Raw genomic sequence first — 13,340 nt, 5'->3', positions numbered from 1 at the left:
TCTCCCAACATTATCTATGAAACCTCAGTGTGGGGCGTAAACTGCCCCATTTGTCTTGGAAGCATGTGGGAAACGATGGGTGTCATCAGAGCTCGGTCAAAAGAAAGAGCATCAAAAGGAAACTGAAAGAAGAATGTGCATAGCAGGAGGTGGGACCATAACCCTGGCTCTGCAGCATTCTCAGTTAACGTGTAACCCTGACAGGTGGAATTAAACCCGGACCTTTGGAGATGAGTGCCCGGTGCTGAGATGAGGCCGAAGACAGGAGCTTCGATCAAGGTAATTCCTTGTGCCCAGACATGGAGTCGCTGGGCACCAACTCTGTTTCCGTGCCCTGATTGCATTGCCAAGATGCTTCTCCTAAGTTAGAAATGCTGCCACTGAAGATAGCGGTGTAGACAGCACTTGGAAGTCCTGCCTCAGACGAAAGCCCTCTCTCCCATGCCCTAGGGTTCAGAGCCTGCCTGTGCTGCTCACAGGAGTGCAACTGCCCTGGGTCTGCCAGCCTGGGCTGGGAGGCTCACTCCAAAACGAGGTGCAGGCATCTACCTCCTACAACAGCAGCTGGAGAGAAGGAGGCTGGGCCAGGGACCTGTCTGGGATTGTGACAGTCCATTTCCTATGGAACTGGAGCTGCGAGAGTGGAGGCAAGACACATGTCTGGCTGGATCCATATAGGGAGGATAAAGTAGGAGCCAGCGCTGCCCTCATGGGAGCCACTGCAGCCCAGCCTGTGCTCCCTTAGGGGAAGGCAAAATCAGGAGACTTAAAATAAGGCTCTTTGATCCCCATTTTGGCACCTGCTTGGTTTTCTGAAGTGCTGTGGGTCCAGCAGCTCCCCCCTGGGGATGAAATGAAGGGTGAGTAGCTCAGGTTGCATGCAGGGGGTAGCTAAGGACTGTGGGCAGCTAGGAAGTCGCTCAGGCTGCAGGGGGGTAGCTAGGAGCTGTGTGTGAGCAGGAGGTAACTCGGGGCAGGAGCAGGGTAACTAGAGGCTGTATGCCTGCAGCCCCTGTTCCCTGAAGGCTTTGCCAGCCATGGAGCTGGGTCCACCTCCGCTGTGGCTCTTACTGGCTGTGTGAGAAAAGGGGTTTGGGAGCTGAGGGGCAGCTTCCACACCCTGCAACAATAGCAGCAGCAAGAGAGGAGGGAACAGCACAGCTGCCTATGCCATGACACCAACCAGAGGAGCAGCTGCCCCTCAGTGCTTGGTTCTGGCTTCCCTCTCCAAATTGACCAGGAGGCGGGGAGAGAGACGGGATAGGTCTGTCCCAAAAACTGCTCTGCACTTCCACTGAAATTTGGGGGCAACATAACCAGCACTGCCCCCCCCCCCCCAGCTCTGCCAAGGGGCTGGGGGCTTCTGCTGCATGGGGAGCACTTGGGATCTGGGATTCAGCCCTGCTGCTCTTGGCTTCAGGTTGGAGGGGAAGGAGAGGAAAGCAGGACTTCAGCCCCTCGATTCCTGCTTTCGGCATCGGGGATTTAGCCTAAGGCAAGAGGGGTGCTGGGAATTCAGGGAGATCACCGCAGATCAGGGCTTCATCCTGGGGGTGCTGAGAATTCGGGGGGGGAGGGAAGAACTGCATATCAGAGCTTCAGTCTGGGAGGTGTTGGGAATTCAGTATGGAGGAGGTGATGCCATGAATTAGGGCTTCAGGCCTACGGGAGCTATCAGGGATTGGCGTTTCAGCGGGGGGTACTGGGAATTCAGTGTGAGGGGGGCCACTGGGGCTCAAGATTTCAGTCCTGAAGCAGGTGCTAGGGATTGGGGCTTTAGCCCAGTGTCCTGAAAGGACTGGCACACACATACACACACACACACCCCCGCTTTAGGGTGCACATGTGGAGGGGTGACATGCATCCCCCACACCCTTACACCTCCATCACAAGCAGGGCTGCCTCTCCACATCCCCCTTCTGTTCTGTAATGTGATTTGTCCTTTTCATGTGTGTTCATTTTTTTTAAATTGTATCCTTTGGTATATATGGTTGTGACTGTTTTCTTCCATTATTTAATCTGAGGAAGTGGGTCTGGCCCACGAAAGCTCATCATCTAATAAACCATCTTGTTAGTCTTTAAAGTGCTACATTGTCCTGCATTTTGCTTCAGCTACCCCAGACTAACATGGCTACATCTCTACCACTATTCTCCTATTGGCTTTGTGTCTTTTTGCCTCTGAACTCTGCCTGATAGCACCACCTGCTGGCCACCACCTGCTGCATTCATCTGCCAGCCAGAAAAAAGAGGCTGCCGCAGCTAGGCTGATGGCCAGCTGCCCAGCATGGGGGGAGCGCCAGAGCAAAAAATACAGGACAATTTGCTCTCTTTTTTTTTTAAGGACACCTGCAAGGGGGCTCAAATATGTGACAGTCCCTTTAAAAATGGGACAGATGGTTACCCTACAAAGTGTGCTCCAGCCTGTGAAAGCTTATGCCTTAAAAATGTTAGTCTTTAGGTGCCAGGAGATTCCTCATTATCTTTGCACCTCTCTGAAACTAGGGTCTTTTCTTTTATCTAGAGCTGTAAGATTAGATCACCTTCTTAACAGCCCACCATTACCTTATTTCAATGGACTGGTTTGCCAGCTGAGGGCTGTCCGGCTACAGCTTAGCCACAAGGTAAGGCCTTAGCCAAAGAATAAGGCCTCAGACTATCCTAGTGAGAAAAAGCCCAGACACACTTGTGATTTTGATTCTTTGTTTATACCTCCCTAACTAGCTAAGTGATAAGAATTTAGATGTCAGGCCTGAATATCTATATTCTAACAATACTAACGGCTGCACTGGATCAGTCCATCTAGTATCCTGCCTTCCAACAGTAGCCAAATCCTACTACATCCTTCTGTGGGGTGTATTACAGAAGGAGCCCCACTAAAGTGGCAGAAGTGCTGGAAACCAGGGGGAGACAGACAGAGGGGAGGAAATGACAGATTCTGCAGGATAACCGTGCCGAGGGATGGGGACAGCAGTGGTGGCCCCAGGCAGGCAGGCCGGTACCCCAGGTGTCTGCCTGTCTGCACAGAGCAGTGGGGGCTTGCCCTGTGCAGCTGAGGGGAGCAGTGAAAATGAAGCACGCCTTGCGGGAAGCTGTGGTCTACTGGTTAGAGCCCAGCTCTGTGCCTCAGTTTCCCCTACTCGCAGGGAAGGGGATGTACCCCAGGGGAAGCCCTGTGGGAGCGGGGACCAGCTCTGGGAAAGGGACACTGGGTCCAGCAGCCTCCATGCTGACACTGGGCCCTGCTGGGTGAGCCTGAGCGAGGCAGCCGCTTCCCGGCGCCGGGGGAAGCGGTTCTGCGGCTCACACCGGCCGCGGCAGGGGGAGCGGGTCCTGCTGCTCCCAGCGCCCGGGCGGAGCCGGGGGGGCGGTGCCAGGTCTGAGGGGCGGGGCACATGGTGCCCTGGGGGCGGGGCCTGTCTCTTCAGCCCTTCTCCTGGGCGGAGCCGCGTCTGCGGGCGGGTCTCCGCTCAGCTGTTCGTTCCCGCCTCCCCTTGCAGCCTGGGGCTCTGCGGGGGGGGGGCCGAGCGATGCTGCCTGCAGCCCCATAAGGGACTCGGGAGCTGCCCGGCTGCTCCGGGGCGAAGGGCTCGAGTCGGGTTTCAGCTTCTGCCTTCACCTCTCTGGTTGTTTTCAGGCTCCTGGGTCTAGTCTGCACCGTCGGGAAGAGCAGGACGCCCGGACGGGGGTGAGACCGCAGCCGGCACCATCTGGCTGAGAGCGGGTTTCCTGTGGCCCAGAGCCGCTCCGCAGCGGTGTGGTGTTAACCCTTTGGATCCCTTGTCTGTCTTGGCGGAGGCTTCTGAGACATTGAGTGATCATGGTGGAGGCTTCAGTGAGCACTGGGAAGGTGACTCTCTTCAGCCAGGATCTGAAGAGCAGGAGCACCTATCGGGTCCCTGCACTGCTCTCTATCCCCACAGATACGCTCCTGGCGTTTGCGGAGAAGCGCTCTTCTACCAGGGATGAAGACGCTGAGTACCTGGTGCTGAGACGAGGTCGGAAGACAGGAGCTTCGATCGAGGTAATTCCTGGTGTGCTGATGCTGGGCAGCAGCTCTGTTTCCATGCAGAGGCCTCTCAGCCTGAGGCGTCTCAGCATTAGTGCTTCCCAGGTTTCTACTTCTCCTTGCATACCTTTTAACTCCCCTCCTCCCCATCTAACCATATTGGCGCAGGGCTAGACTCTGCCAGGGGCAGAGTGCTGTGATGAGGTAATTTAGATGCCTTTTCAAGTCCACAGGGAGTTGAGGCTTCTCAGCACTTTGCACAGACGCTTGCCCCATCAGCTCTCCTTTCCTGCTCTCAGCAATCTGTTCACTCCCTTCTCAGAATCCCCTGGTGCATCTTTGCTCCTGTGTACAGCTTGCAAGCTCTCAGGGCAGGGACGCTGGATTATATATTTGGATACGTCTTGCACAGGGCCCACCATGTCCCAGCTGATTTCTCAGATGCTGCAACCTGTTCCGTCCCAGGACAGAGCACTCACTTTCTGTATTGGCTGAGCGGGGCAGGGAATTCAGAGTACAATTCAACCCTCCATGAAAACTGGCCCTGATCACATTGCTGAGATGCTTCTCCTGAATTAGAAATATTGCCACTCTGAAGATAGCAGCATAGGCAGCCCTTGGAAGGCCTGCCTCAGCCATGTCTTCAGAGCGCTGTCTGTGCCGCTCACAGGGGTCTAGCTACTATGAGTTTGCTGACCTGCACTGGGATGCTCGCTTCAAAATGAGGTGCAGGCATCTATGTCCTCAGAGAGCAGTTGGAGAGAGGGAGGTTGGGCCAGGGGGTCTGTTTGGGATTGTGACAGTCCATTTCCCATGGAGTTGGAGCTGTGAGACTGACATGTGTCTTGTCTCTCTTTACTGCCAGCGTGTGTCTGGCTGGATCCATGAAGGGAGGATAAAGCAGGAGCCAGTGCCACCCTCAGGGGAGCCACTGCAGCTCAGCCTGGGCTGCCTTAGGGGAAGGCAAAATCAAGAGCCTTAAGTGAAGCTCCTTGATCCTCAGTTTGGCACCTGCTTGGTTTTTTGAAGTGTTGCGGGCCCAGCAGCTCCCCTTGAGGGTGATCTCTGCGGCCCTGCCAGTCCTTAAGGTACGGGATGGTACTTGCAATATCCTGAGTAGTGTGTCCCCTTTGTTTACACCTCTGACCTACCCGTTCTCTCCTGTCTCTCTATGCTGCAGTGGGAGCCTGCAGAGCCCTTGAAGAGCGCAGTGTTAAAAGGTTACCGCACAATGAACCCCTGCCCAGTGTACGAGTGGAAGAGCCAGACTGTCTTTCTGTTCTTCATCTGCGTGAGGCAGCATGTCTCGGAGCAATGGCAGATCTACACCGGGCGGAACGCTGCCCGGCTATGCTACATCTGCAGCAGAGACTCTGGCCAGACCTGGAGCTCGTTAATAGACTTAACAAAGAAGGTGCTAGAGGACGACTTGAAGGACTGGGCCACGTTTGCGGTGGGACCAGGTCATGGTGTGCAGCTCAGCTCTGGGCGGCTGGTGATCCCAGCTTACGCCTACCACATCACTGCCCGCTGCTGCAGCTTTCCGCTGCCCTGCTACACCCAGCCCCGGTCCTTGGTCTTCTATAGTGATAATGAAGGGCAGGACTGGCATAAAGGTGAGCTGATGAAGAGAATGAAGACTGTGGAATGCGAGGTGGCTGAGATAGTGTGCCAGGCCTGCGACCCTGTGCTCTACTGCAGTGCCCGCACTCCGCACCGGTGCCGGGCAGTGGCGCTCAGCACAGACCAGGGGCTGACCTTCGAGACCCCCTCTGCATGCAATCAGCTGTATGAGCCCCCTCATGGATGCCAGGGGAGTGTGGTGAGCTTCATCCCGACACTGGAGCTTCTGAAGGTGGATGAGTCAGAAGAGTCAGCTGCCTCAGACCAGGAGAAGTCCAGTCTGCTGAACCATGGGAATGACACCTCCGCCACCCACACAAGTGCCGTGTCGTGGCTGCTTTACTCCCACCCGACGGATAAACACAAGCGGGTCAACCTGGGCATCTACCTCAATTGCTCCCCATTGGAGGAGGACAAGTGGAAAGCCCCCTGGATTCTGTACAAAGGGCCGTGCGGCTACTCGGACCTGGCCGTGTGCCAGGAGGCACCGCTCTTGTTTGGCTGCCTGTTTGAGTGCGGGATGGCTCACGGGTGTGAGGAAATTGCCTTCCAGCTCTTTACTGCTGAGGAGCTCCAGAAGGGCAGAGGCTCCCCCTGCTCCTTGGAGCAGCAGCCCAAAGCAAAGCTAAAAGTCATCTAACGGCATCTAGGAAGGGAGAGTCCTCCTTTCTCCCCAAGAACCCCAGCCCCATGAGGCCTGCAGTTCTGCAAGCTGCCTCTTCTTTCGTGTATCTCTAGTTTGGGTACCTAGGGCCTGGCTTGCGGAGGAGCTAAACATCTGCCTCTTCCTCTGACTGGTGGGCCCTGGGCATGCCAGGCTTGTTGCATATGTGCATGTATATATCTGTTATATGTTCTTGGAGTGGATGCAATAGTGTGTTTGAGAAGAGCACGTGTATTGTGTTGGCAGCTGTCATGATCATGAGGGCTAGCCAGCAGCCTGGGAACTAAGGGGTTAACCTTACCTAAGCCAGGTGGAGTGGCCAATTGAAATTCCTACCTACATTCCTAGCGGGGACAAAGGAATTTTTTTTGTCCCCCCCCCCCCTTGTCCTGGGCAGTTGCTCTCCAGCTACTGAGAGAGACAGACATGTGCCTCTCTCTCTCCAAGAAACCATTCTTCACTTTCTGTAAGTAGGGTAAAGTTTAGATAAACCCGTTAGGTTTTATTGTTTTATGGTTTGGGAAATGGGATCTGATGTCTGTGCACTTGAAAAAATGTTTTGGCTTTCCTTTGTAACTAAGTTCAAGGCCCATGGTGGAGTTTCTTTCTCCATGAGTATATTATTTTGTTACTTTTCCATCAAGTCATTATGCTTGCAACAGGAATATTGTGGTGATAATAAAAGTTCTTTCTCTTTTATTTTTATTAACCTGTATTGGTTAATTTTTGTGTCCTGGTTTGTACTTTAGGGGTGAGATTTCCCAAGTGATCTCTCCCCTGATTTTTGTATCAATACTTGCAGGGTGGCAGCGGAGATTTTTATCTGCAAAATCTAGGTTAAGATTTTGGGGGGAAGTTTTATACCAAAGCCTGGGAAAATAAGGTTTTGGGGTACTTTTGCTGGCCCCCACTTCTGCATTTATTGAGCTAGAGTGGGGAAGGAGCCATGACAGCAGCTGAAGCTATAACTTGAGATTTCAGGTCGCCAAAAATTATTTGTGCAAAAGTAATTTTGTTTTGTTCCTGGAAATTATGAAGAATCAGCAAATAAGCAGAGCCCTGCGCAGATCCAAAATGTGGTACCTACATCTGCAAAAATGACCCTCGCGTATCCACATGCCCGTCTGTGGAGATAAAGCAGATGTCTGGGGATTTGCAGGGCTCTATATAGGGAAATCACACAAGGCTATAAAAATGACTTCTTTGTTTCGGTCTTCACCGAGAAGTCTGGAGGTGTGCCTAACATAGTGAATACAAGCAGAGAGAGGGTAAGTTTAGAAGATAGGCTACACAAAGAACAAGTTAAAAATCACTTAGGAAAGTTAGATGTCAGCAAGTCACCAGGTCCTGATGAAATGTATCCCAGGATACTCAAGGAGCTGATAGAGGAGGTATCTGAGCCTTTAGCTTTGATCTTTGAAAAATCATAGCAGACAGGGGAGATTCCAGAAGACTGGAAAAGGGGCAAATATTGTGCCCATCTATAAAAAGGGGAATAAGAACAACCCAGGAAACTATAGACCGGTCAGTTTAACGTCTGTCCCAGGGAAGATAATGGAGCAGGTAATTAAGGAAATCATATGCAAACACTTGGAAGGTAATAAAGTGATAGGGAATAGCCAGCATGGGTTTGTGAAGAACAAGTCATGCCAAACTAATCCGATAGCTTTCTTTGATAGGATAACGAGCCTTGTGGATAAGGGAGAAGTGGTGGATGTCATATACCTAGACTTTAGTAAGGCATTTGATACGGTCTCGCATGATATTCTTATTGATAAACTAGGCAAATAAACTTAGATAGGGCCACGATAAGGTGGGTGCATAATTGGCTGGATAACCGTAGTCAGAGAGTTGTTGTTAACAGTTCTAAATCCTGCTGGAAAGGGATAACAAGTGGAGTTCTGCAAGGGTCTGTTTTGGGACCTGTACTGTTCAATATCTTCATCAATGATGTAGATATTGGGATAGAGAGTACGCTTATTAAGTTTGCAGATGATACCAAACTGGGTGGGGTTGCGACTTCTTTGGAGGATAGGGACATAATTCAAAATGACCTTAGCAAGTTAGAGAAATGGTCAGAGGTAAACAGGATGAGGTTTAATAAAGAGAAATGCAAAGTGCTCCACTTAGGAAGGAACAATCAGTTCCATACATACAAGATGGGGAGCGACTGTCTAGGAAGGAGCATGGCGGAAAGGGATTTAGGGGTCATAGTGGACCACAAGTTGAATATGAGTCAACAGTGTGATGTTGTTGCAAAAAAAGCAAATATGATTCTAGGTTGTATCAACAGGTGTGTTGTAAGCAAAACTCGTGAAGTCATTCTGCCGCTCTACTCTGCACTAGTTAGGCCTCAGCTGGAGTACTGTGTCCAGTTCTGGGCGCCACATTTCAAGAAAGATGTGGAGAAATTGGAAAGGGTACAGAGAAGAGCGACAAGAATGATTAAAGGTTTAGAGAACATGACCTATGAAGCCAGGCTTCATGAACTGGGCTTGTTTAGTTTGGAAAAAAGAAGATTAAGGGGGGACATGATAGCGGTTTTCAAATATCTAAAAGGGTGTCACAAGGAGGAAGGAGAAAATTTGTTCCTCTTGGTTTCTGAGGACAGGACAAGGAGTAATGGGCTTAAAGTGCAGCAGGGGAGGTTTAGATTGGACATTAGGAAATAATTCCTAACTGTCAGGGTGGTCAAATATTGGAATAAATTGCCAAGGGAGGTGGTGGAATCTCCCTCTCTGGAGATATTTAAGAACAGGTTAGATAGACATCTGTCAGGGATGGTGTAGACGGAGCTTGGTCCTGCCTTGAGGGCGGGGGGCTGGACTCGATGACCTCTCGAGGTCCCTTCCAGTCCTATTATTCTATGATAAGAATTGAAGGAAATCGCACAACTAGGCTCATGCCCACACTCCCTTCTGCCCACCCCCACAGACTGTCTCTTTGTAATAGTGCGGGTAAAAAGCACCAGAGACAAAAGACTAATGACGACATGAAGTGGATTATAACTGCTCATCAGTTAACCATTTAAACTGTACGCCTATCACATCCCTATGATGTACCACCGCCCTAAGCCAGGTGCACCACCATCAGGGGCCAAAACCCTCCTGTGGAGCTGATTTACACCAACTGAGGATCTGGCCCGGACTAAAAACTGCTCAATCCATACTCTACAAAGTTGGGCCCCTCTGCTGAACCTTCCAGAGCAGGTGGTTCGTTGCCCTGTGAGACATACCCCTGTTGTTTGCAGGTATAGACAGGCCGGTCCTGGGATAGAGAAACAGGCTGGGGGTGGTAATATCTTTTCTAGACCACCTGCCGCTGGTGTGAGACAAGCTTTCAAGCCGCACAGAGCCCTTTGCCAAGTCTGGACAAGTCCTCCTGATGACAACTAAATGCAAGCTGGGGAAGATTGTTAAGTATAAGGAGTTAACATAATGTTGCCAGAAACCATTGAAATTGAAATGGGCTCTTAACCGTTCTGCAGCTATAGGACTGAGCAGAGTTCGTGTGTTACAGAGGGTTGTAATGAGACCCCAAACTGGTATCTCTGTTGAGTCCATCCAGCAGTGTTATGTATTCAAGCTCCTGGACTTAAGCTAGATTCCCCCAAATCACTGACTCAATCGGGCACAGATACCAACTTTCAAAAGTGCCAGCAGGTGCTCAAGCTCTGGCTCTGCCCCAGGTCCCACCCCCACTCCGCTCCTTCCCCCAATGCCCCACCCCTACCCTGCCTCTTCCCACCCAGTTCTACCTCCTCTCGTGAGCAGGCCATGTCCTTGTTCCTCTGCCCCTCACCCTTCCAAAAAGCCTCCTTAATATCTGGGACACAGCTGATTGCAGTGGGTGAGACATGCTGGGGAGAGGGGACAGCTGATAGGGGGCTGCTGCTGGATGCTCAACTCCCATCAGTTTTCCCCGTGGGTGCTCCAGCCCCGAAGCACCCACAGAGTCGACGCCTATGCAAGAGACACTGGATTTGTCTTGTGATGACAGTCTGTAATCCACTAACCCTCCTCTGGTGAAGAAGAGCTCTGCATACGCTTAGAAGCTTCTCTCTTTCCCCAGTAAGGGTATGTCTACACTACCCCGCTAGTTCGAACTAGGAGGGTAATGTAGGCATACCGCACTTGCAAATGAAACCCGGGATTTGAGGAGTAACGGTAGTTCGAACTAGGAAGCCTAGTTCGAACTACCTAGTTCGTGCCGTGTGTAGCCGCGCGGCACAGGGTTCGAACAAGCGGGGATTTAAAAATGGCGGAGCCCCGCTTATGCAAATGAAGCCCGGGAAATTCAAATCCCGGGCTTCATTTGCAAGTGCGGTATGCCTACATTACCCTCCTAGTTCGAACTAGCGGGGTAGTGTAGACATACCCTAAGAGCTTATCTCATGAGATATATGACCTCGCCCACCTAGGCAGGCCCATGTCCATTAAGAGTTGTGCTGAAACAAAAGAGAACTGACGCTGGGTTCAGGGAAAAGGGGACAAAAATGTCTGCCATGCTTCTAAGGGTGCTGTCTTACTAAAGTTGCTGCTAAGGACTTGCCCATGCATAGAATCATAGAATACTGGGACTGGAAGGGACCTTGGTCCTCGTGGCAGGACCAAATACTGTCTAGACCATCCTTGATAGATATTTATCTAACCTACTCTTAAATATCTCCACAGGTGGAGATTCCACAACCTCCCTGGACAATTTATTCCAGTGTCTGACTACCCTGACAGTTAGGAACTTTTTCCTAATGTCCAACCTAAACCTCCCTTGCTGCAGTTTAAGCCCATTGCTTCTTGTTCTATCCTCAGAGGCCAAGATGAACAAGTTTTTTTCCTCCTCCTTATGACACCCTTTTAGATACCTGAAAACTGCTATCATGTCCCCCCTCAAGCTTCTCTTTTCTAAACTAAACAAACCCAGTTCCTTCAGCCTTCTCTCATAGGTCATGTTCTAGTCTGGACCTTTAATCATTCTTGTTGCTTTTCTCTGGACCCTCTCCAATTTCTCCACATCTTTCTTGAAATGCAGTGCCCAGAACTGGACACAATACTCCAACTGAGGCCTAACCAGCACAGAGTAGAGCGGAAGAATGACTTCTCGTGTCTTGCTCACAACACACCTGTTAATGCATCCCAGAATCATGTTTGCTTTCTTTGCAACAGCATCACACTGCTGACTCATATTCAACTTGTGGTCCACTATAGTCCCTGAAGAGCCCATGTTTGCAGGAATAGCTTAGCATGTTGGTCATTTCTCAGTTTGGGGGACAAGTCAAGATGCTTCCTTAAAGTATACTTTGCAGCAACAGCTGGAGAAGTTTTCCTGTGCTTGGGAGAGTCCTGGTTATACCTGGAATGTGGATGAGTGAGGAGCCCATAGGGCATACACTCCTCTGTCTTCATAACTCGATCCCATAGCGTCGCTTCTGCCCTGCGGAGCGAGCAGATGCTAGCGTGGACGCAGATGCCGATGCTACACCCCAGCATGTCTGTGCACATCACCTCCAAACCTGCAGAATCTCTGCTGTGTTACTGGTATGCTGGAGACTCCAGGTTACCTTGTGGCTCTCCCTCCTGAAAACAGCAATAGAAAGCTGTTTTCTAGTGTCCATAATGCTGGACTGAGACTTGGGAGGCCTGGATTCTATTTGTGGCTCTGCTGATGATCTCTTGGGTGACCTTGGGCAAGTCACTTTGCCTGTCTGTGCCTCAGTTTCCCTTCCCCATCCTTTGCATATATGTTTAGACTTCCAGTTCTTTGAAGCACAGCCTGTCTTACCATGTGTCTGTTACCTGATCTCTTACCCTGATCTCAGTTAAGGCCTCTTGGTTTTACAGGAAAACCAATTAGTAATAGCACTACGTATATTTATAAGCACATATATTTATTTATATTTGTAGTGTTTTTCTCCCCCAATTAACACTTAGCCAAGTAGTGCAAGTCTAGCCCTTAGAGAAACAGAACAGCAAACACTTATCCTACTTTAACTATACTTGCATGGGTAGGGCCGCTGACTTCAGTGGAATTCCTCGCACAAGTAAAGCTACAGACATTTCTAAGATCTAGCTCCAAATCTCTCCTGGTAAGCCACAGGCCTGATTCTGATCTCACTTGGTCTGATGTAAATGACACTGTTTCCTAGACACTGATGGAGATCCCAGGTGTAAGCAAGATGGAAAACCAGGCCAATTATTTTTAAATCTGCCCCTCCAGGATCGCTGCTGCTCATTTGACGAATTGATTTTTTGTTTCTTATTTTTGTATGGGTTTTCTATTTCTAGCAATTGATACAAGTTCTGTAAGGACACCGACCACTCTCTGCGTCACCTGGGGCACTTGCTACGAAACAGCTTCAACAAGAGAGCGACTACAGAATGCAAAGGGATAGATTCACTCATTCGCCACTGACCCGTTCATGTGTCTCCGACAGTGTAAAAAAAAAAAAACAGCTGGAGAGCGTTGGTGAATCTGACTCCAGGGCCATGTCAGTAATGGAGAGATGCAGGCTCCATGGCTGAGTGTAATGATTTCTGCGGAATCTTCAAAATTCTTTTGTCCTTCCAATGGAAATACTTAATGTCCACCACTGCCCCCTGCTGGTTGGAATCCCCTGCGCTTGTAAGCACTGGGACTAAAGCTACAGAGGGTGCTGCAGGTTTTATGGGGGCTCTGTTCCTGGCTCCATACACGGTTCCACCCTGAGCTTTGGCCCTAGCCTCAGTCTCTTTACCCCATCTGGGTCCCCTCCTCCTGCGGCCACAGTCCTGCTCCTACCCCTGCTCTAGAAAGTGTTCCAGTATCACTGGCTGTTCCTGTGCTGGGTAGGTGTTGATCCGCAGCAGTGTACAAAAGCCATTTGTGTACATTGAACTGTGCTCTATTTGTAGAAACTCGAACCCATCACTGTCCGTTCACTGACTGGGCGGATGTAACTATGTTTCCCTCCATTGGTTGGTCCCAGCAGCTGTCATCACAGCTATTTACCCAAAGCCATTCTGGGATAAGTGGCTTGGTGCTGATGCTTCCAGTGCTGATACACATTGGCAG

General features: G+C 50.6%; 1 protein-coding gene across 2 annotated transcripts; it reads left to right on the top strand.

The window, feature by feature from the left end:
* The first annotated feature begins 154 nt into the window (after positions 1–154).
* NEU3 (neuraminidase 3) lies at positions 155–6,992 on the top strand. 2 transcript variants are annotated; one of them, XM_075919590.2, is made up of 4 exons: positions 197–279; positions 2,522–2,621; positions 3,635–4,021; positions 5,187–6,992. In XM_075919590.2, exons 3-4 carry the CDS (start codon positions 3,818–3,820, stop codon positions 6,267–6,269), a joined length of 1,287 nt encoding a protein of 428 aa, XP_075775705.2. In that variant the 5' UTR covers positions 197–279; positions 2,522–2,621; positions 3,635–3,817; the 3' UTR covers positions 6,270–6,992. The 2 variants fall into 2 exon arrangements, with proteins under 2 accessions (XP_006127579.3, XP_075775705.2); XM_006127517.5 differs by lacking the exon at positions 2,522–2,621 and having other exon boundaries at positions 155–279.
* Positions 6,993–13,340: the final 6,348 nt, after the last annotated feature.

This window comes from Pelodiscus sinensis, chromosome 1 (assembly GCF_052426305.1).
Source record: "Pelodiscus sinensis isolate ZL-2025 chromosome 1, ASM5242630v1, whole genome shotgun sequence".
In the NCBI taxonomy this organism is placed as follows: Eukaryota; Metazoa; Chordata; order Testudines; family Trionychidae; genus Pelodiscus; species Pelodiscus sinensis.
This window is presented reverse-complemented; position numbering and strand designations above follow the sequence as displayed.